Raw genomic sequence first — 21,624 nt, 5'->3', positions numbered from 1 at the left:
GAGAAAAAAATACTTGCAATAAATAGGGTAAATACAATAAAACATATTTTAAGTATTTAGTGGATTTTAAAATCAAGTTTACAAAGTGGCGAGTGGCGCAGCGGTCTAAGGCACTGCATCTCAGTGCAAGAGGTGTTACTACCGTTTCTGGTTTGAATCCAGGCTGTATCACATCTGGCTGTGATTGGGAGTCCCATAGGGTGCACAATTGGCCCAGTTTTGTCCAGGTTCAGCTGGGGTAGGCCGCCATTATAAATAATAATTTGTTCTTAACTGACTTGCCTAGTTAAATAAAGGTCAAATGTAAAAAATAAATCAACTGGTGTGTCCTTACTGTGCCTTTGAGTATCCTTGAAAAGGGGAGGTGACAAGTCAATTTGTGAGAGGAATTTTCCACAAGGTTTTCCACACCCTGGGACGTCCCAAACCCCTCCCCTATTGAAGTTGTAATGTAAAATGCTTAGGGGTTAGTTATAAATCTTTGGTTAGGGTTTTGGGGGTAAGGACGCCCCAAGGATCTCAGATAACACGTTCGAGATGTCATGTACTGGATACTAAATATAAAAAACAATGTATGTGGCATCATGTATTGTTGAATGTTTTGTAAAAATGTATTTAATCTTTCACAACGTCACATCCGTAAACAAAGAAGTCCCATGTGAAGCAGAGCCTACCATTCATCGAGAAGGAAAGGGAGGTACTTGTACTGTTAACGATGGACGTGTCATATATCGAAGGGGATATTTTCTTTCAGTGAGCTATATCCGGGGATAATACCATATATTGAGATGAATGAAACATGTATTCGTTATATAATGATAGCTATCTATACATAAATTGCTGTTTGTATATACGGTTTAGGTTTGTATTAACGTTGCCCAACAAAGTACCCCCCACCGCTACTGAACGGTTTAGCCCAAATCGAACAGCAAGCCAGCTGTGGTCTTGGACCTTTAAAAATACTAAAGTGCCGTCTGCTAACTAGACTCAACCTCCTTTACAAACTACTCTTTTGGTGTATAACCTAGTCTCCCACAGCGGAGACGTGAAAAGGTAAAACATAGCTATATTTCGACGTATATGTTTGTTAGCATTAGCACATGCTAATTGGGAACTTAGCCAGATAGCGAAACCCTTTGAGCTTGTCAACAGTCACCTATACTATGATGTTGCTCGTTACCAATTTATTGTTTGGGTCATGTTTATCCTTGTTGGTGTGATTGAGCTGGATGTATGTAATCGTAACGTTAGTTACAAACTTGAACCCATTCGAAATTGGTGGTTTAGCGTTAGCATTCTTGTTTACAAACAAATGAATAACAATGTACATCTTCTAGTTGTTAAAAAGCCATTTAGCTCCTGGTCAGATTAATCTACCGTCGTTAGCCTGCTACGCTTGCACGATCGCGCTTGTGACTTCATCCGTAACAATAACAACTATTGCTTGTAGCGACATTTTTAATTGGAGTTAGCTTCAGTACAATTCTTCCTGTGTAACTAGGTGCGAGGGTCAACATGCTTTGCAATCAATTAAAACCCTTTCAGCGACATAGTTATTGTCTTGCGTTTCTTTTGGCACAGGCAGATCTCTTCTCTTCTTGTCCAGCTCTCTTGTTTTGGTGCTGCAGGATCACGTGTACTTATCAGTGACGCGTGTGTGGATATATTGTTTTGTGCATGCAGCTCGTACAGTGGCTTGCAGCTTAACTGAGGTTGCCCTGTGCTGTAACCAGCCTTGTAGGGCTGAGCGACGGATAGCTTCTACGAACCCGAGAGTGAAGGACTCGTCTCTAACATGCAGGCTCACTTTTTGTGAACATTCCCATCAAAAGTCAGACTTTTGAATATATTTAATTTGAATGCACAGTACCAGTCAAAAGTTTGGACACACCTACTCATTCAAGGGGTTTTATTTATTTTTAATAGTGAAGACAAACTATGAAATAACACATGGACTCATGTAGTAACCAAAAGTGTTAAACAAATAAAAACATGTTGTATTTTAGATTCTTCAAAGTAGCCACCCTTTGCCTTGATGACAGCTTTGCACACTTTTGGCATTCTCTCAACCAGCTTCACCTGGAATGCTTTTCCAACAGTCTTGAAGGAGTTCCCACATATGCAGAGCACTTGTTGGTTGCTTTTCCTTCACTCTGCGGTCCAACTCATCCCAAACCATCTCAATTAGGTTGAGGTCAGGTGATTGTGGAGGCCAAGTCATCTGATGCAGCACTCCATCACTTTTCCTTCTTGGTCAAATAGCCCTTACACAGCCTGGAGGGGTGTTGGGTCATTGTCCTGTTGAAAAACAAATGATAGTCCCACTAAGCGCAAACCAGATGGGATGGCCTATTGCTGCAGAACGCTGTGGTAGCCATGCTGGTTAAGTTTGTCTTGAATTAAATCACTGACAGTGTCACCAGCAAAGCACCCCCACACCATCACGTCTTCTCCTCCATGCTTCACGTGGGGAACCACACATGCGGAGATCCGTTCACCTACTCTGCGTCTCACAAAGACACAGCGGTTGGGTCCAAAAATCTCAAATTTGGACTCATCAGACCAAAGGACAGATTTCCACCGGTCTAATATCCATTGCTCGTGTTTCTTGGCCCAAACAAGTCTGTTATTATTGGTGTACTTTAGTAGTGTTTTTTTGTTGCAGCAATTCAACCATGAAGGCCTGATTCACACAGTCTCCTCTGAACAGTTGATGTTGAGATGTGTCTGTTACTTGAACTCTGAAGCATTTATTTGGGCTGCAATTTGAGGCTGGTAACTCTAATGAACTTATCCTCTGCAGTAGAGGTAACTCTGGGCCTTCCTTTCTTGTGGCAATCCTCATGAGAGCCAGTTTCATCATAGTGCTTGATGGTTTTTGCGACTGCACATGAAGAAACTTTCAAAGTTCTTGACATTTTCCCCATTGACTGACCTTCATGTCTTAATAGTAATGATGGACTGTCATTTTTCTTTGCTTATTTGAGCTGTTCTTGCCATAAAATGGACTTGGTCTTTTACCAAATAGCCCTATCTTCTGTACACCACCCCTACCTTGTCACAACACAACTGATTGGCTCAAACACATTAAGAAGGAAAGAAATTCCACAAATTAACTTTTAACAAGGCACACCTGTTAATTGAAATGCATTCCAGGTGACTACCTCATGAAGCTGTTTGAGAGAATGCCAAGAGTGTGCAAAGGGTGGCTACTTTGAAAAATTAAAAATTAAATTGTTTAACTTTTTTGGGGGTTTACTACATGATTCCATATATGTTATTTCATAGTTGTGATGTCTTCGCTATTATTATACAATGTAGAAAATAGTAAAAATAAAGAAACCCTGGAATGAGTAGGTGTGTCCAAAGCTTTGACTGGTACTGTACTTCACCAGTTGTCTGCTGATTTTTGTCCTTATGTAAGAGGTGATCTGAGACAAAGTATTCGCAGGGAAGTGTTCTTTGCCCAACTTTTAGTACAATGATCTGTATATGGTTGTATATTAAAAAATTAAATACTGATGCAATTGAGTACCACAGTATGAGTCATAAAACCTAGAAATGGTTCCAATAGTTTTTTCACCATAACATTTTCCATCTGGGATTTTAGCACAGGAGGTTGGTGGCACCTTAATTTGGGAGGACAGGCTCGTGGTAATGGCTGGGAGTGGAATAGTATCAACTACATCAAACATGTTTTCCATGCGTTTGATTCCATTCGATCTGTTCCAGCCATTTATTATGAGTCATCCACCCCTCAGCAGCCTCCTGTGGATTTTAGAATGATGTCATATAAGGTCTGTGTCTCGTGTAGGCTTACCCTGGCATGATATTTTGATAACCATGCGAATCTCTCTCAGGCAAGGTAACTTTAAAAAAATGTTTCAAAGCTAACTATTGATAAGAGTAAATGGACATATTATGCATCACGTGCAATGCCTGAAACGATTGAAAATACAAGTTACAGAAACTACCGACACCGCAAAAAGTTGGGTAAACAACCTTTTCCTGTGGATACCCTATCTCCACCTCCTACCTCTTAAAGGATTAACAGCATGTACAACTAGTAAAGTAAGTGTAAATATCATTTTATTCAACATCCTGGCTTGTAGAGCCTACTACTTCTTTTTTTAGGGTAACTTCGGATGACTGCTAATCCATGGCGTAACCATGGTAACAGTCTGTTTAGACAAAGCGATGGGGAATCAACCAATGACAGCGTTGCCATGGAAAGCTATTTTCTCCACTGTTGTTCACTGATATAGTCCGTGCACACACATGGGTAGCTATTCTGTCTTCATGTGGATACGGGACGCTTTGTGATTGTAATGTGATCATATCGAACTAACTCGCCTAACTACAGTAATAGACATATCCTAGGCTATTTCTAGCCACTGTGCAGTGTCAAGTGGTGATGAAGTGTCAGTTGCTCTGCAGGGATCGACATTAAGGGTTACCCTATTTCCCAGGGCAAGTGACCTGAGCAGCCGTGCAAGTTGAGTCTGCTCTGTGGTTGCCCCAATGGGCATGTGATATTTTTTTTTTACTGTTAACAACAAAAATGCTAAGAATTTCAGTTGTCTGGTCTTTCTAGTTTCTCTGGTTCCTGTCTAGGGGAAAATAGCTTAAAATGATCATACTTGATCATAATCTTCGGGCATTCAAAATACTCCTGACTTGGCCAATGGGCGAATGCCTTTCAGACCTTCATCTCAATCCCTGCTCTGTAACCCTATGTAACGTTCCTTTTCCTCCTGGGTCAGGGCTCTACAGTGCAACCATTTTACTTACACATGCGCCTAAATATGTTGCTGTGCCACCTAGAATTTAAATTTAGGAGCACCAGTGTGCCTAGAAATATAAAGGATTCTAGCTTTATTACCTCAACTATTTTTAATTGTGCTCCTAAATGTCTTTGTGTGCGCCAACATTTTTCTATTTAGGCGCACACATGCTCCTTGGGAGAAAAAAATATGTAATAAGGTCAGTGTAGATCCTTGTGAAGGGTTGCCTTATCAATGCCTTTGTGTCTAAGCAAGCTAATTGGATGCAGTCATTTTTAAATGCTTTGACTTGCATTTGCTTTAGGAATTCTCTCTGAATCACCTGCCTATTTATCCTTCATTGGTAGGACTGGGCACATCACTTCAGGCATCACAATAGACATGGGCTGATCTAGCAAGAAAATACAGTGCATTCGGAAAGTAGTCAGACCCCTTGACTTTTTCCACATTTTGTTACGTTACAGCCTTGTTCTAAAATTGAATAAATATTTTTTTCCCTCAATCTACACACAATACCCCATAATGACAAAGAGAAAACAGTGAAAAAAAATATTTTTGCAAATATATAAAAAATTTAAAACACTATTTACATAAGTATTCAGACACTTTGCTATGAGATTTGAAATTAAGATCCGGTGCATCCTGTTTCCATTGATCATCCTTGAGGTGTTTCTACAACTTGATTTTGCTTTGTCATTATGGGGTATTGGGTGTAGATTGAGGGGGGGAAAAACGATTTAGTACATTTTAGAATAAGTCTGTAATGTGGAAAAAGTGAAGGGGTCTGAATGCTTTCCGGATGCACTGTATCTAACAACTTCAGACGTTCCCTTTCTCTTGTGACCGTTGAGATATGGGTTATGACCTTGCCATGTCTGACAGGAGAATGACGATGAAGGTCATGACTGAGACTACACACAGGCATAGACTATAAAGTTACAGCCTTCCTCCATAAGAAGGAAGCACCACCTAGCTATCTCTGGACTGTGTCTTCTGTATATGGCACGTTGGCCTAGTAGTTCGACATAGTGTATTGGAATTTTTAAGGTCCATTTTAAAACTATTGGCCTAAATTCAAGTGCTTTGCCTCAACAACACTTATTGTTCTGAAAAGTGTAGGCCAAGTTGTTTACTTGATCTCAATGACGGGATGGCTGGAAGTGTGCCTTTATGTTGCTTGGACCGATGTGCGGTACACAAGAAGGATTACCATGTTCATCTAAGCAGTGAAGTGTAACTGGATCTGTGGATGGTTGGCTGAGAATCCCACTGTTGTCATGTTACCCTGGAGACACATGTGATCCCATTCATAACACTGTCCCTTTGTTTTGTTATTGCGGAAGTAGGCTGAACTACGATGATAATATCCCTCTTTAATTTTTTATTTTTTTATCAGCAACATCTTTAAAGTCAACTAATGTCTGAATCATTTTGGAAACTGTGTGTGTTGATCCTTTTATCTTAACTGGGGCACAAGTGGATGGCCCTCCTCCTGTTTCCATGGCCACTGTTGCCTAACTGCTGTTATACTGTCCTGTGGTGTTTGCCTCTCCTAGCAACAGGAACACACACACACACAAATGGTAATGGTAACACACCAAACCAAAAAGAGTTAGTTGAAAGATTGGAGTAGTGTCTTCAGTAAGGTAGTGCAATTGTTTTTATTGGGAGACCTCAGACTTTGGAAAGGGAGGTTAAGCTAGGTTTAGCTAGCTCATGGCCAGTCCAGAGCCTTTTATAGGCTACATAGCTAGATAATGAATGTAAACTCAAGGCTCTGGCTACAACTGCCTGACCCCCACTACACAAGACTTAGAAACCCCTTATTTTTCCGTAAGGGAAACTTGTGGGTACATTCCAGTGCATTCAAACCACATGTTACAGTACTCATGTAGGCTTAAATAATGCTACATTTATACATGCATGCATGACTGCTGTGCCTGCCTGCAGCGCTAGCCCGCCATGCCTGGGACTGATGAGCGGCCCACCTCCATGTCCACCACTGGCAGCGAGGACGCCAGCAGCGACGCCGAGTCGTCGTCGGACCGCTGTAACAGCATCACGTCTGTCAGCGACACGTCTGACTGCTCCCGCCAAAGCTTCACCAGTGACTGCTCCAGCAGCAAGCACAGCTCGCCCTCCTGTGAGTAGATCTCCTTCCTCCCTGTCTAGTAGGACTGCTTCTTAGGCTTGTCAAAATGTCACCCTAAAAATTGCATTTCCATTTCCTACCCTTTTCCAGAAAGTGTGCACTTGCACACTTCCCATCATTGATTTAAAAGCATTGGATTGGTGTTGTCATCACTTTTGGAGTAGTATAGAGAATCAGAATGCAACACTGTGTGCCCTCTCCCCACTTTGGTTGAGCTTTCAAACGCCAAAATGGCTACTCTCAACACTTTGTTTTTGTTATTTTTATTTTTATGCCCCCTATTTACAGCTAGCCCGCCCAAAACTATAACACTGGATGATGTCATGTCTTCTGCCCGGGACCTGTCCAACCTGACCCTGGCCCACGAGATCATCGTCAACCGTGACTTCCATGTGGAGCAGCCCCACCTACCTCAGAACAGGTACCTACCAGCTCAAAATGGACGCCCAGTGAACATGGCCATCACTTGGGCTACTCAAATGCCAATTGACAACTGATGATATTCAATTCTCCTTTTCAGTTTGGAGAAGCAAGTCAAAGACATAGTTCACAAGGCGTTCTGGGATAGCCTGGAGTCTGAGCTGAATGATGACCCACCAGAGTATGAGCACGCCATCAAACTGCTGGAGGAGATCCGAGAGGTGAGCTTTGGCCCTTTTCCCCTCTATCAAACTTGATGAATCCATGGTTGGAAAACTTATCTTTTCAGGAAGATGACCCTGTTGAAAGACTTGAAAACATATAATTTCTAACTCCCTGAGCAGTAATCACTGATCTGACACAAGTGGATAAGCAACAGTTATGTAGTGGAATCCATTCTTTCACCTGTCCAATTGTGTATGTATTGTGAATGTACGCAAGACGGATGTATTTAAAATGGGCTAATAGCTTTGAACATTGATATCTTCTAGCTATATATTGTTTCTTTCCTTCATTTTTTGAAACCATTTACTATGAACAGATCCTGCTGTCGTTCCTGAGCCCGGGAGCCAATCGGCTGCGGACTCAGATCCTGGAGGTGCTGGACATGGATCTGATTCGCCAGCAGGCGGACAAGGAAGCGGTGGACATACAGGGCCTGGCCTCTTACATCGTCACCATCATGGGCAAGCTGTGCGCCCCCGTCCGCGACGATGAGGTCAAGAAGCTCTGCGAGAGCCCCGACAACGTTGTGTCAATGTTCAAGTATGTTTGGGCAAAGTTTTGTTACCAACCCTTTATTTGGATAATTGTAGCCATCCCCATATATGGCTGGCACCCATTTGATCCTTTTAGCTCTCTAAAGCTACCGTGCATTTGGAAAGTGTTCAGACCCCTTGACTTTTTCCACATTTAGTTAATTTACATCCTTATTCTAAAATGGATTCAAAACAAGGTAATCAATCGACACACAATACCACAATGACAAAGCGAAAGCAGGTTTTTAGACGTTTTTGCAAAATTTGAAAATAGAAATATAACAAAATACCTTATTTATGTAAGTATTCAGAACCTTTGCTATGAGAATCGAATTTGAGCTCAGATGTATTCTCTTTCCATTGATCATCCTTGAGATGTTTCTACAACTTAATTGAAGTCCACTTTTGGTTAAATTCAATTGACCCTTTTAGATCTCCAAAGCTAGAAGTACAGATGTTGAGGCATGGGTTTGATGATGGCAAGTCACTAGGTATTACTTCTGGAGCCAAATCCAAAGCATCCGTTTTGAGAGTGTTATTACATTGAGCAGGGAGATCTTCCGGGTGCTGGACCTGATGAAAATGGACATGGTGAACTTTACCATCCAGAGCCTGCGGCCCGATCTGCAGAGGCAGTCAGTGGAGTACGAGAGGGCCAAGTTCCAGAGCATCGTGGAGAAGACTCCCAGTGAGTCTGCGTTGTTATTAACCTTTGTTTATGAGGAACATTTTATTGGCAATGGACTGGCGTTTGGATCATTTTCCTGTTCCTTTACAAATACATTTGACCGTTGAGTGCCTAAAGGTCAGTATAGTATTCATTCATTTTTGAACGTGGTGTGCTCCTGGAACCTAAATTAGGTGCCTGTACTGCTTTATGGTATTAGGGGATGTTTGATTTGTGGTATGTACAGCATGTGAAGCGTGGGTGTGATTTCTCTACATCATTAAATGAAAGATGTCAATCACTATTAAATGCCATACAAATGACTGTCCTAACTTCCTCAGGTGCATTGGACCATACCACTGAGTGGATCAAGTCCTCTCTGGAGGAAGTGCTTTTCTCCATGCCAACCGTGGAGCAGCCCAACGGCCATGGAAAGGCGGGGAAAGCCCTGCCAAGTCCCCTCCTGGTTTTCAACAGTGGATTCATCCGCATCCTCACCTGGGACTACCACAAGAGCCCACTGCCTGAGGTGTGTGTGTGTGCGTGTGTGTGTGTGTGTGTGTGTGTGTGTGTGTGTGTGTGTGTGTGTGTGTGTGTGTGTGTGTGTGTGTGTGTGTCTTAGTACACAGACAGTTTCAAAATAATTATTTGCTTATTCAAGACATATCATGATTGCCATTGGATTACTTGTCTTTTGTTATTAAGAAAAGGTGACATACAGTGTGTTTGTCAAGTTACGAGGGTGTTGCTGAATGTTCACAGGGGAAATGTGTGTGTGTAAATAGAGGTGATGAGGATGTTGACAGGTGTTGGTTTCTGTGTATTATACTTCTTGGTTTAATGAATTTGTGGTGTTTATTTGCATATAGACTATTACCTAGAGGGTTTGTTTGTGTGTCTGAAATGTGTGTGAATTCCATATGAATACAAGTGTCTGAAAGAAGGTACCATCTCTCTCAACCAACTTACAACCACAAGTCTATTAAATTACCATTGTCTAAAATCTAGTCTCCATGGGGTGAATCCTAACTTCCACTAATGTCAAATGTTCATTTAGTCATGCATTGATGTCAATGGAAGACTAAGTAAAAATGTGGCATAAGTTGATGATTCGTCCCTATGTGTGAAGGCCATTTGAGTCTCTCTCTCTGTGTGTGTGTGTTTAACCCACTCAGACCCTGATGACAGACGAGGTGCGTCTGCGGGAGCTCCAGCGCAGGCTCCAGCTGCTAAAGGCCATGGCCTCCGTGCTGCTCATTGTCTACAGCGCCATCGGAGGGCCCATCTCGGGGCTGCCCGCACTGGCCGAACGCCTCAAGAGGATGACCAGCGTGCTCCTGGAGGGCATGCACAGCCCGTAGGTTCTACATAACACACACACACACACACACACACACACACACATATATACATACATTTCAATGTGAAAATTGAGACTGACAACTTCCTCCACTCTGCAGGGACTTTAACCTGTCAGAGGCTCTGGGGAACATCAGTGGTCAGATCTGCTGTGAGCTCAACAAGTCCCTGACTGAGAGGAACTACCCAGCCTTGCCCCCAGAACTCCAGGTCACACTCAAGGGCCAGATCACCAGCATCACCCAGGAAAACAACCCTATCCGCAGTCTTGTGGGTAAGAAAAACGACACCTGAGGGCCTGACATGGCTCACTAACAATTTAATTGTATATATTTAATGCAATGTTCTCAGCCAAGCTACATTGCATTCGGAAAGTATTCAGACCCCTTGACTTTTTCCACATTTTGTTAAGTTACAGCCTTATTCTAAAATTGATTAAAATGTTGTTTTTTTGCTCATCAATCTACACACCATAATTATATTATTATATATTTTATTTTGTAAATTTAACAAATAAAAAAACGAAAATATCACATTTCCATAAGTATTCAGACCCTTTACTCAGTACTCTGTTGAAGCACCTTTGTCAACGATTACAGCCTTGAGTCTTCTTGGGTATGACGCTACAAGCTTGGCACACCTGTATTTGGGGAGTTTATCCCATTCTTCTCTGCATATCCTCATGAGCTCTGTCAGGCTGGATGGGAAGCGTCGCTGCACCGCTATTTTCAGGTCTCTAGAGAGGTTTGTTTAGGCTCAAGTCCGGGCTCTGGCTGGGCCACTCAAGGACATTCAGAGACTTCACCCCAGTCTGAGGTCCTGAGCGTTCTGGAGCAGGTTTTCATCAAGAATCTCTCTGTACTTTGCGCCGTTCATCTTTGCCTCATCCTGACTAGTCTCACAGTCCCTGCTGCTGAAAAACATCCCCACAGCATGATGCTGCCACCACCATGCTTCACCATAGGGATGGTGCCAGGTTTCCTCCTGACGTGACGCTTGGCATTCAGGCCAAAGAGTTCAAACTTGGTTTCATCAGACCAGAGAATCTTGTTTCTCATGGTCTGAAAGTCTTTAGGTGCCATTTGGCAAACTCCAAGCGGGCTGTTATGTGCCTTTTACTGAGGAGTGGCTTCCGTCTGTCCACTCTAACATAAAGGCCTGATTGGTGGAGTGCTACAGAAGGTTGTCCTTCTGGAAGGTTCTCCCATCTCCACAGAGGAGCTCTGTCCGAGTGACCATCGGGTTCTTGGTCACCTCCCTGACCAAGGCCCTTCTCCCCCGATTGCTCAATTTGGCTGGGGCAGCCAGCTCTAGGAAGAGTCTTGGTTGTTCCAAACTTCTCCCATTTAAGAATGATGGAGGCCACTGTGTTCTTGGGGACCTTCAATGCTGCATAAATGTTTTGGTACCCTTCCCCAGATCTGTACCTCGACACAATCCTGTCTCAGAGCTCTACAGTCAATTCCTTTGACCTCATGGCTTGGTTTTTGCTCTGACGTGCACTGTCAACTGTGGGACCTTTATATCGACAGATGCGTGCCTCTCCAAATCAGTTGAATTTACCACAGGTGAACTCCAAGTTATAGAAACATCTCAAGGACGATCAATGGAAACAGGATGCACCTGTGCTCAATTTCAAGTTTCATAGCAAAGGGTCTGAATACTTATTCAAATCAGGTATTTCTGTTTTATTTTTAATACATTTGCAAATTTCTAAACCTGTTTTTTTTCGCTCAGTCATTATGGGGTATGTGTGTAGATCGATGAGGATTTAATATAAAATGTTATCAATTTTAGAATGAGGCTGTAACGTAACAAAATGTGGAAGAAGGGGTCTGAATACTTTCCGAATGGACTGTGTAATTGTACATTGTGTGAAATGTTGCTCCAGTTTATTGAATTGCTTGAATAGCTCACAATTTTCTCATGCCTGTTTTTCTGATCACTCTGTTTGTTCTGTGCCTCTTCTCCAGAGGGAAGGGTCCAGCAGTACTTCCGGGTGCTCCTCGCCACGCCAAACTCTCACGTGAATCCGCCCCCGACGCCCGGAGGCCTGGCCCTGATCCAACCGGAGCTCACCTCCATGGCGGTCACCTTCGTAAGCCTGGTCAACTTCAACAAGCAGGTCTACAGCCCCTTCTACATGATGATCCTCAAGACCCTGCTCTTCAGTAATGCGGCGCCTCCACCGGCAGCCACCGCACCTCAGGACCCCAGCATACAGAACCCTGTGAACTCCAACTAGGACCGCCAACCTACCTACCGAGCCAGGAGCAATACAAAGCTGGAGCTGACAACACCTTATTTGAAAAAGGGGCAAAGAATGGAAAGACTTAGCAGCTAGCTAAATCCTCCCCCCCCAGTGGTCGTTCTGATTCCTTGAGGCTGCAATCGCTCCCTTATCCCTAACCCTCCTTCCCTTAGGCTTTAGATGAAGTAGTATCACATCTACGTTTTGCCTAGAACGTCGGGATACGTGTATTAGAGGTGCGTCAGGAAAATGACAACGAGCGATTGTGGTGCACGTCCAAGTTTTGACTAATCCACCTCCCACTGTCGTGTATTGCGACATCCGCGTTGTGACACCTGACCTGATCTGTTAGATTTTGTGTAGATTCATACCTAAAAACGGACCCTCGTGTTTTGTGTGAGGAATCTTTCCCAAGGTCCTTTTTAGTTAGATTAGGGTACGTTGTGAGTCTGCATTCGCATGGAAGTGAGTGCTCGACGTCCATTCTCCTGTTGTTATTTTGGAGGGTGTCATCGGAAAAGGGTAGAACGTTCATGAAGTGCTACTGTTACAAAGAACATTTATACACATTTCATAGACTTTATGACAAAAGGGAAAGGCCTATATATTTAGAATCATGTCGCCCATTTTTATAACATCACATCTCATATGCTTTATGCTGTGCAGAGCGTAGGTTAAATAAAGTTGATCTATAACTGTTTGTTACACGTTGACAAATCCAGAACACAAAATGCTATATTATTCATGCTATTAGCCTATTCATTGACGTGCCACCATATGAATAGAAATATAAAAAGTTGTTTTTTAACTTATGTCGGCTTGTGATAACTCGCCATTAAACTGGTTAGGGCACGGGAAACGTCATCTTGAATGAAAACAAGAGACTTGTTTTAATTGTTGCTTTCCAACATGTCGAAGACATGTTTAAATCACTTGAGCTAAATTAGTAGACTTAATTAATATATAAAACATTTTTTTGGGGGGGGCTGATTCATTGATATGGTTATGGCATCACTAATCCTGATGGATTCTGACCTTTGACCTTTTGGAGATAAATATAATGCATGTTTTATTTTGTGTTAACATTCGTTGGAAAATGTTTTGTATGTTAGCCCTTGCATAGTATTCAGTAATTTTGTTGGGTTGTTTGAATGTGTTGACTTAATGTAGATTTTTGTTTTGTTATATGTCAGTGGATTTATTAAGTCGCTTGCTTTATATCTTCAAGGTACCAGTATTAGTTGTCCTTCTATACCTATATTTCCCTAAAAGCTATCCAACAGCTGTATATTTCTTGACATTTTATGTAATATCTATCTTTGGTTTAGAACTCAAGTCATTAGAGGTGCTGAAGATGTTTTGAAATGTCTAAAACTTCCCACAATGGAACTTTTTGATGCAGAATAAACATTGTATGTTAGCTTTTAAAATTCACTTGAATAAATACATTTTTATCTTATGTAATGCAGCTATAATACAATAAACTCTCATGCAGTACCTTATTATTTGTCTAGCAGAGACCTGTGTGTGTGTGCTTATTGCAAATAGTTGTCTACATACAGACACAACAATCAAAGACAGTTGTAATACCTGCAAAGGGCATAGATTATATAGATTACAATCGAACAAGGAATGTAACTAGAAGGAACATTCCTTGCAATTAGATTACAGAACTCCAGTGATCTGACAAATCAGCTGCTGTCTGGTCCTGTACCCTCTCTGCTGCAGTGACTGAGGGCACTGTTTTGAAGCCACCTCTCCTCCATCTTGGCACCCGTTTAATGCATACTTTTTAAATTTTATGTGAGCTAAATATAAAAAACATTTCCTTAAAGTGTATTTTTTAAATGTTTTAAAGTTGTAATGTTACTGTCCCCACTACAACAACAACAACACATTATGTAGAATTTCATTCATTCCTATCCTACGGAGGACTGCTCCTTCTGGGGAGTGCCAATATGACTGACCTGTGGCTTCAAAGCCTCTCAGTGGCCAAATCCCATAATATCAGTCCGGGGTTTGTATACATCACTCGTGAGTACTATCGTTTCCAAGCAACGCGTCCCTCCTGTAACAGGCTATGAGGAAATAATGGTAGCTAAAGGTACAGCAAGTTGTGTTTATCTATTAATATGAATGAACAATTATTTAGGTATTCTCCAAATTATGACAAATTCAAGTAGTATTTTCGTTTAATTTTATATCATTTTTAGAGCTCACTTGTCAAAGTTCCAACTTCCATTGCTTGCTGGCTAGCTAATGTTAGCTAGCTACGTTAGTACAGAGCATTACCGTAAATATTGTGCATTTCCGTTCAAGGTGGGAGCTACCCACTGGGTAAAAACTGGTTGAATAAACGTTGTTTCCACGTGTTTTTATTTAATTTTTATGTGATGCCGTTGAATTAACCTAAATCTAATGACTTGGTTACATGTTTTGTTGATTTCACGTTCCATTCACGTTGGTTGACAACTCAACCAAATGTAAATCAAAACCAGACGTTGAACTGACGTCTGCCCATGTGGGTGGCTAGATATTTGGTTCACAAAGTTACCATAAATTAAAAATGACAGCCTGTGAATGTGAATCATAACAGGCAGCGGGTACAGAAATTAATGTCTTTGTGTGCACTGTGCATCATGTAGCTACAGTATGTATATGAACCAAGAGAGGTCTGAACCTGGACCCAAATGAGCATGCATGCCCAAAAGTGCCATGTTATATCCTGAAACCAGAGAGTTGCTCATTCAAGCTCTTCAGACCAGTGTATACCAAGGCTTCTTTGCTGTCTATGTCAAACAGTGAGGGGATGAGCGGTGGCAAAATGAAAGTGGTGGGCTGCCTCTCCCGAGCGGCGGAGGCCAAACGACGGGTGACAGACGGCCAGGACATGCTGACCTCCATGACACAGATGGTGGCCCGCACCCAGGACATCCAGCAGAGATACCGCAGCATCCTGGGGCCGCTGTCCCTCTTCTTCCAGTCCAACCCCGAGGGAGAGAAGAGGGCAGGTGTGTGGGGGCCTAAAGCTGTTTGAGGGAAGACAGCCTGGTGCCTTGTGTGAGGTGCTATTGTTGATCCGTGATTGTATGCATGAGGCCTTTGTGTAATTTGAATCAACAAAAGGATGTGTAGACAGTTTTACCCACCCAAATTCTAAAGTCTTGGCCTATTCATTTACAGGGCTGACCTGAAAACACAAACAGGGTGTCGATCTACACAGTCTATTTTCTCTATCCACATGCCCCACACATCTCTTATGATGCCAAAACAAAATATGTTTATCGTTTTTTTGAATGGAGGTGATACAGGAGAATGAAAGGTATGTACATACGTCCCGGGTGTGTTGTTCCTCCCAGACAGGGTCCAGGAGGAGAGGCCAGTGTCCCCGTCGGTGTCAGAGGGGGTGAAGACCAACCCCACCTCCCTGGCCGACATGTGTCAGCAGCTGCAGTACAGGATCCAGGAGCATACCGTGCTCCACTCCACCCCTGTGGAGGATCAGCAAGCTCTGGTGAGCCACTCCATTAGGATCCACTATACACTCTCTCTCCTAAGAATCTACTAAATGGATGGATGGTTGGATAGATAGATGGATGGAACACTGACACACACACACACAGCCCCCATCCACCCAAAACACTCTGCGACTCCCCCCTCCCCCCAAGGCGGCGGTGATGACGTCAGAGCTGGGCCTGATCTGGCAGGACCTGAAGGGGCTGATGGACGAGCCCACGCTGACCCAGGAGGAGAACAGGCAGCTGCAGGCGGAGACGTGCCAGGAGGTGCTCCGGATCTGCAAGGAGCTCTACCTCAACTATCTCCACCTGCTGGACAGGCTGAGGCGCCGCGCCGTCTTCAGCGACCAGGCCAACCGCAGCCGCCTGGGGGCCCAGATGGCCATAGACTGCACCAGCCTGTGAGTGACTGGCGAGCAGGGTTTCCCCGAGCTCCATTATTTCCTAGGTGGGGATCTAAGGTCCTCAAATCAACATCTCTAGCTTCTTTAAACCAAGATTTACAATTGAAACCAATTGTAGCCAAATTCTTATAGTCGAACCTGCATGCTAAGCTCGTTACTTGAATTATCGATCATCCACCTTTTGTCGATAAATGCAAACTCATCAAGCAGCTGTAAATACAATTGGTTGTTGTTATTGTTCTCCTTATTGCTAACGGTTATTCTTTCTCTGCAGTTTAAACGTCCACTCGATCAGACGCAGCGTAGCGGCAGGGATCAAGGCTATGCGGAGAGCCCGGCTGAGCGCTGAGAGACCCAGAGCTGCCGAATGCGACCTGAAGGGGGCGATGGAGACACACACGGCGCTGCCATGCAAACTGGACTTCGGTCTGACTCTGCAGACCAAGGCTGGCTGCAAGAAGAGCGGTGCCATCAGGCAGGGAAAAAACCCTATGGAGAGGGACCTCCGAGAGGTGAGAGACAGAGAAAGAGAGAGGGAGAGAGAGAGTGTGTGTGTGTGTGTGTGTGTGTGAGTGTGGGTCGGTGGGTTTGTGTGTGTGCGTGTGTGTCTGTCTGTGTGTATGCGGTACCTACATCTTTCTGTGTGGGTGTGTGTGTCTCCATGCGTGTGAATGTGTGTGTACACTTGCATCTCTGCTGTTTTGGTGTGTGTGTGTCTGTGGTAAAGCTACAGGGAGCTGAGATGTTCCCTTCTCTCTCCCTGTCTGTCAGATGACTGAGAAGATGGGAGACATGGACCTGGAGCAGGTCTATGACCTGATGCCCTGCCACCTGGAGCTGATCACCAACAAAGGCTTGCTATCTCTCTCTCGTCTCTTTCTCTGTCGCTCTGTCTCTGTCTCTTTCTCTGTCTCTTTCTTTCTCTCTCTCTGTCTCTCTCTTTCTCTCACACAGACAGGCACACACACATATAGTAAAGTACACTTGTGACAATGATAAACAATTGTTTGTTAGTACTAGTAGTAGTGATATGTGTGTGTGTTTAGGTGAAGCGCGGGCCAGCTTGGCCAATGTTTCACAGTCAGATGAGGAACCCAGCATGTATTACCATGGCTACACCAGACTTAAGGTATTGGTATAGTTCCACTATACTATACACATCATACGCTATTCACACCCACTCCAACTGGTCCCTGAAGACATGCATACAGGATGGTTATTATTTACAAGTCATAACTTATTTAGTTATTTTTATGAGTTATATTTGTAAGTCGCTCTGGATAAGAGCGTCTGCTAAATGACGTAAATGTAAAAATGTAAATGTAATATTTTATGGAGTTATTTTTGTGAGCACCCAGGGGTGTAGTTCCATGCCAGACCTGCAGAGGGAGACTCTCCTGGAGGAGCTGGAGATGGAGGCCCTGCCTGCCAGACCCCAGTCCCCCCTGGTGCTGCTGGCCACTGGGCCCTGCTCCAGCATCGAGAAGCCCATTGACCCTGCCCACGACCTTAGGAGGTGTGTGTGGGAGGGAGTGTGTGTGTGTGTGTATTTTTGTGCTTGGGTGTGTGTATTTTGTGCTTGTGTGTATGTTTGTTCTTATGTTTGTGTACAGTGAGGGGAAAAAGTATTTGATCCCCTGCTGATTTTGTACGTTTGCCCACTGACAAAGAAATGATCAGTCTATAATTTTAATGGTAGGTTTATTTGAACAGTGAGAGACAGAATAACAACACAAAAATCCAGAAAAACGCATGTCAAAAATGTTATAAATTGATTTGCATTTTAATGACGGAAATAAGTATTTGACCACTCTGCAAAACATGACTTAGTACTTGGTGGCAAAACCCTTGTTGGCAATCACAGAGGTCAGACGTTTCTTGTAGTTGGCCACCAGGTTTGCACACATCTCAGGAGGGATTTTGTCCCACTCCTCTTTGCAGATCTTCTCCAAGTCATTAAGGTTTCGAGGCTGACGTTTGGCAACTCGAACCTTCAGCTCCCTCCACAGATTTTCTTTGGGATTAAGGTCTGGAGACTGGCTAGGCCACTCCAGGACCTTAATGTGCTTCTTCTTGAGCCACTCCTTTGTTGCCTTGGCCGTGTGTTTTGGGTCAATGTCATGCTGGAATACCCATCCACGACCCATTTTCAATGCCCTGGCAGAGGGAAGGAGGTTCTCACCCAAGATTTGACGGTACATGGCCCCGTCCATCGTCCCTTTGATGCGGTGAAGTTGTCCTGTCCCCTTAGCAGAAAAACACCCCCAAAGCATAATGTTTCCACCTCCATGTTTGACGATGGGGATGGTGTTCTTGGGGTCATAGGCAGCATTCCTCCTCCTCCAAACACGGCGAGTTGAGTTGATGCCAAAGAGCTCCATTTTGGTCTCATCTGACCACAACACTTTCACCCAGTTGTCCTCTGAATCATTCAGATGTTCATTGGCAAACTTCAGACGGGCATGTATATGTGCTTTCTTGAGCAGGGGGACCTTGTGGGCGCTGCAGGATTTCAGTCCTTCACGGCGTAGTGTGATACCAATTGTTTTCTTGGTGACTATGGTCCCAGCTGCCTTGAGATCATTGACAAGATCCTCCCATGTAGTTCTGGGCTGATTCCTCACCGTTCTCATGATCATTGCAACTCCACGAGGTGAGATCTTGCATGGAGCCCCAGGCCGAGGGAGATTGACAGTTCTTTTGTGTTTCTTCCATTTGCGAATAATCGCACCAACTGTTGTCACCTTCTCACCAAGCTGCTTGGCGATGGTCTTGTAGCCCATTCCAGCCTTGTGTAGGTCTACAATCTTGTCCCTGACATCCTTGGAGAGCTCTTTGGTCTTGGCCATGGTGGAGAGTTTGGAATCTGATTGATTGATTGCTTCTGTGGACAGGTGTCTTTTATACAGGTAACAAGCTGAGATTAGGAGCACTCCCTTTAAGAGTGTGCTCCTAATCTCAGCTCGTTACCTGTATAAAAGACACCTGGGAGCCAGAAATCTTTCTGATTGAGATGGGGTCAAATACTTATTTCCCTCATTAAAATGCAAATCAATTTATAACATTTTTGACATGTGTTTATGGGGATGTTTTTGTTGTTGTTCTGTCTCTCACTGTTCAAATAAACCTACCATTAAAATTATAGACTGATCATTTCTTTGTCAGTGGGCAAACGTACAAAATCAGCAGGGGATCAAATACTTATTTCCCTCACTGTATGTGTCTAGGTTGCTACAGGACAGAGTGATTGTGGATCAGGCTGTGACAGATTCTGACACAGACCTCCCTCCACTGATCAAGGCCCTGACGTGGAGAAGCTCCACCAAACTACAACAGCTCACCCACACTCTGCAGGTAGGGAACACACTCTGTAGGTAGGGAACACACTCTGCAGGTAGGATACACACTCTGCAGGTAGGGAACACACTCTGCAGGTAGGGAACACACTCTGTAGGTAGGGAACACACTCTGCAGGTAGGATACACACTCTGCAGGTAGGGAACACACTCTGCAGGTAGGGAACACACTCTGCAGGTAGGGAACACACTCTGAAGGTAGGAAACACACTCTGTATGTAGGGAACACACTCTGCAGGTAGGAAACACACTCTGTATGTAGGGAACACACTCTGCAGGTAGGAAACACACTCTGTTTGTAGGGAACACACTCTGCAGGTAGGAAACACACTCTGTAGGAAGGAAACACACTCTAGGTAGGAAAGACACTCTGTAGGTAGGAAAGACACTCTGCAGGTATGAAACACACTCTGCAGGTATGAAACACACTCTGCAGGTAGGGAACACACTCTGTAGGTAGGGAACACACTGCAGGTAGGGAACACACTCTGCAGCTATGAAACACACTCTGCAGGTAGGAAACACACTCTGCAGGTAGGGAACACACTCTACAGGTAGGGACACTCTGCAGGTATGAAACACACTGCAGGTAGGAAACACACTCTGCAGGTAGGAAACACACTCTGCAGGTAGAGAACACACTCTGCAGGTAGGGAACACACTCTGTAGGTAGGGAACACACTCTGCAGGTAGGGAACACACTCTGTAGGTAGGGAACACACTCTGCAGGTAGGATACACACTCTGCAGGTAGGGAACACACTCTGCAGGTAGGGAACACACTCTGTAGGTAGGGAACACACTCTGCAGGTAGGATACACACTCTGCAGGTAGGAAACACACTCTGCAGGTAGGGAACACACTCTGCAGGTAGGGAACACACTCTGCAGGTAGGGAACACACTCTGAAGGTAGGAAACACACTCTGTATGTAGGGAACACACTCTGCAGGTAGGAAACACACTCTGTATGTAGGGAACACACTCTGCAGGTAGGAAACACACTCTGTTTGTAGGGAACACACTCTGCAGGTAGGAAACACACTCTGTAGGAAGGAAACACACTCTAGGTAGGAAAGACACTCTGTAGGTAGGAAAGACACTCTGCAGGTATGAAACACACTCTGCAGGTATGAAACACACTCTGCAGGTAGGGAACACACTCTGTAGGTAGGGAACACACTGCAGGTAGGGGAACACACTCTGCAGGTATGAAACACACTCTGCAGGTAGGAAACACACTCTGCAGGTAGGGAACACACTCTACAGGTAGGGACACTCTGCAGGTATGAAACACACTGCAGGTAGGAAACACACTCTGCAGGTAGGAAACACACTCTGCAGGTAGAGAACACACTCTGCAGGTAGGGAACACACTCTGTAGGTAGGGAACACACTCTGCAGGTAGGGAACACACTCTGCAGGTAGGAAACACACTCTGCAGGTAGGAAACACACTCTGCAGGTAGGGAACACACTCTGTAGGTAGGGAACACACCTCTGCAGGTAGGAAACACACTCTGCAGGTAGGAAACACACTCTGCAGGTAGGGAACACACTCTGTAGGTAGGGAACACACCTCTGCAGGTAGGAAACACACTCTGCAGGTAGGAAACACACTCTGCAGGTAGGGTCCACACTCTGCAGGTAGGGAACACACTCTGCAGGTAGGGAACACACTCTGTAGGAAGGAAACACACTCTGTAGGAAGGAAACACACTCTGCAGGTAGGAAACACACTCTGCAGGTAGGGAACACACTCTGTAGGAAGGAAACACACTCTGCAGGTAGAAAAAACACTCTGCAGGTAGGGAACACACTCTGTAGGTAGGGAACACACTCTGTAGGTAGGGAACACACCTCTGCAGGTAGGAAACACACTCTGCAGGTAGGAAACACACTCTGCAGGTAGGGAACACACTCTGTAGGTAGGGAACACACCTCTGCAGGTAGGAAACA

At 44.1% G+C, this 21,624-nt stretch overlaps 2 protein-coding genes across 4 annotated transcripts in view; both read left to right on the top strand.

Annotated features, from left to right (window-relative positions):
* The first annotated feature begins 615 nt into the window (after nt 1-615).
* Nucleotides 616-13,893, top strand: LOC106609586 (T-complex protein 11-like protein 2). Of its 2 annotated transcripts, none has more exons than XM_014208543.2 (10): nt 616-697; nt 6,735-6,927; nt 7,225-7,357; nt 7,457-7,577; nt 7,898-8,121; nt 8,666-8,802; nt 9,123-9,310; nt 9,957-10,138; nt 10,242-10,414; nt 12,114-13,893. In XM_014208543.2, the coding sequence occupies exons 2-10, from the start codon at nt 6,747-6,749 to the stop codon at nt 12,383-12,385; spliced, it is 1,611 nt and encodes a 536-aa protein (XP_014064018.1). In that variant the 5' UTR covers nt 616-697; nt 6,735-6,746; the 3' UTR covers nt 12,386-13,893. The 2 variants fall into 2 exon arrangements, with proteins under 2 accessions (XP_014064018.1, XP_014064017.1); XM_014208542.2 differs by lacking the exon at nt 616-697 and adding an exon at nt 718-1,053.
* Nucleotides 13,894-14,407: 514 nt separating this feature from the next.
* ccdc87 (coiled-coil domain containing 87) overlaps nt 14,408-21,624 on the top strand; it is a 71,618-nt gene continuing 64,401 nt past the window's right edge. For both annotated transcript variants that reach the window (XM_045722210.1, XM_045722209.1), the window contains exons 1-9: nt 14,408-14,495; nt 15,194-15,402; nt 15,751-15,905; nt 16,060-16,310; nt 16,588-16,825; nt 17,085-17,166; nt 17,360-17,442; nt 17,672-17,829; nt 19,541-19,667. In XM_045722210.1, coding sequence (XP_045578166.1) covers nt 15,201-15,402; nt 15,751-15,905; nt 16,060-16,310; nt 16,588-16,825; nt 17,085-17,166; nt 17,360-17,442; nt 17,672-17,829; nt 19,541-19,667 — 1,296 coding nt within the window. In that variant the 5' untranslated portion in view covers nt 14,408-14,495; nt 15,194-15,200. The remainder of the gene's footprint in view (nt 14,496-15,193; nt 15,403-15,750; nt 15,906-16,059; nt 16,311-16,587; nt 16,826-17,084; nt 17,167-17,359; nt 17,443-17,671; nt 17,830-19,540; nt 19,668-21,624) is intronic.

The sequence above is a fragment of the Salmo salar genome, chromosome ssa07, assembly GCF_905237065.1.
Source record: "Salmo salar chromosome ssa07, Ssal_v3.1, whole genome shotgun sequence".
Taxonomy (NCBI): Eukaryota; Metazoa; Chordata; class Actinopteri; order Salmoniformes; family Salmonidae; genus Salmo; species Salmo salar.
The sequence above is the reverse complement of the archived record's forward strand: the minus strand, read 5'-3'. Positions and strand labels throughout refer to the sequence as shown.

Bases quoted from the DNA above. Each gene is read 5' to 3' on its own strand.
- LOC106609586 (XM_014208543.2), top strand. From the start codon at position 6,747: ATGCCTGGGACTGATGAGCGGCCCACCTCCATGTCCACCACTGGCAGC. The intron at 6,928-7,224 runs GTGAGTAGATCT...CCCTATTTACAG, and splicing joins CAAGCACAGCTCGCCCTCCT to CTAGCCCGCCCAAAACTATA. The intron at 8,122-8,665 runs GTATGTTTGGGC...TACATTGAGCAG, and splicing joins AACGTTGTGTCAATGTTCAA to GGAGATCTTCCGGGTGCTGG.